General features: G+C 38.1%; 1 protein-coding gene across 1 annotated transcript; it reads right to left on the bottom strand.

Moving 5' to 3' along the window:
• Positions 1-231: 231 nt before the first annotated feature.
• LOC108558404 (transmembrane protein 47-like) lies at positions 232-974 on the bottom strand. Its single transcript, XM_017915311.1, has one exon. The coding sequence runs from the start codon at positions 877-879 to the stop codon at positions 274-276; it is 606 nt and encodes a 201-aa protein (XP_017770800.1). The 5' UTR covers positions 880-974; the 3' UTR covers positions 232-273.
• Positions 975-1,809: the final 835 nt, after the last annotated feature.

The following is a 1,809-nucleotide window of genomic DNA, read 5'->3' as shown; positions in this document are numbered from 1 at the left end:
TTTGATAATTAGGTATAAATAATTTTATTGCTTGATAGTTAACAGGTGATCAATATTAATAATAATTAAATCTAAAGACAAAATGATGAAAATATTTGTTTTTTTTTCTATTTCATTCTATTACGTTAATAAGTAAAATAATATAATTAGGTATTAATATGTAAAGATTAGATTAAAGTATAATAAGATAAATGATATGACGAGATAAAAAAAATCACGAATGCACATCTTCTATGTACAGAGTCTAGGATTGCATTTATCCTTTTGCTTGACTTAAACTTGGGCTGTATTGTACTGGACAATCTCCCTTTCCCTGTAGTAGATTTGCTCGCTTTCCTTGTCCAACATGAGCAAGGTGATGGCTCCGAAGAGGAAGATAACAGAACCCCAGCCCACGCCGTAAGCCCATCCGAACTTCCACACGGTCCGATTGCTCGTGCTCAGCTCTGCCGCGAAACAAGTTGGGTACACGATCAGAGCTACGAGGAGGAGACCCAACGCGATGGTCAACGATACCACGGCCAATTTGTACCATTGATTCTTGTTCTGCTGGAGCCGCATCTTAAGACCCACAGCGGTTGACACGACCCCGAACACGTCTGAGAGGAAGGCGAGGATGAACAGCGTCGATGTGGCCTGGAGGTAAGCGCGGTCCTCTGTCTGGTAACACCCGGCGGGTTTCTTCATGTTGAACGGCAGGGGTTGCGGTGCGCCTTCCTCGATGCAATGCAAAAAAAGCCCTTGCCTCCAACCAGCTGCTATTAACCACTCCGTCGAACACAAAGCCAAGACCAGCAATATAATCACAAATGTACCACATAGTAGAGCGATGAGTTTCAGGGGTCTCGTGATGGTGACTGTCTCTATCGTGGTAGACATATCTGGACATATCGCACTGACTAAACAACTGCTGCAAAGTTAAGCGAAGGACTCGACCCTGAAAACGCGTGCACGTGGGGGAGGGGAGCCCTAAAAACGCCCCCCAAAAATAAAACGAACGTCGAAGAACGAACGTTGAGGAAAAAATAAAAATAAAGTGGAAGAAGAAATAAAGGCGAAAAGAGAAAAGAGATCTATTTTTAGGGGAACCCGGGTAATCCGCAGTCGAAGGAATTCTTGGTAGCTGCACTATAAACCCGTCTACCTGCGGCTATGAGGAAATACTTGGGAATACTCGTAAACAGGTATACAGATATTCTGTATGCTTTTTTTCTTTTCTTTCTGAAAATGTAAATTTCACCATGTAAATTTGAAGTAAAAAAAAAATGTAATTAGCGAAAAACATCAACAACTGTAGTTCATATTTAAAACTAATTAGTTGTATCTATGTCCATAAAAATATAATTATCAATAATGATGTTTTTGTAAAACATAAACAATTTTACTTTAGTTTACGTTTAATTAACGTTTTTCTTTAATAATATAAATATCGTATACAAAATAAAAAATGTAAAATGTTGCATAGAAATTGCTGTTTCTTTAGTTTTTAACGTTTTTCTCAAAAACTTTATATGAATAATCGCATATTTGAAGCAAAGCTAACATTATTGTGATTAAAACAGCGTTTTCCAAACTGTGAGGAGCGCCTCCCTGGGGAGGAGTGGACTAGTCTAAGGGGAGGCGCGAATATTAGTAGCAGTGAGCAATTTTCCAAATATCTGCTAAAGTATAGAAACATTCCTGCGCTCTTATCCATATTGCTGTAATACGCGTTCAAAGTTGAAAAATTATACATTTATATAGCAAGTATACATATATTTATCCGTTTGGCTGTAATTCGCGTTCAAAATTAAAAAAATGCTCGAAAAA

The sequence above is a fragment of the Nicrophorus vespilloides genome, unplaced genomic scaffold (genome assembly GCF_001412225.1).
Source record: "Nicrophorus vespilloides isolate i.1.1-1 unplaced genomic scaffold, Nicve_v1.0, whole genome shotgun sequence".
Taxonomy (NCBI): domain Eukaryota; kingdom Metazoa; phylum Arthropoda; class Insecta; order Coleoptera; family Silphidae; genus Nicrophorus; species Nicrophorus vespilloides.
Note: the sequence above shows the minus strand (reverse complement) of the source record. Positions and strands in the feature narration are given on the sequence as shown.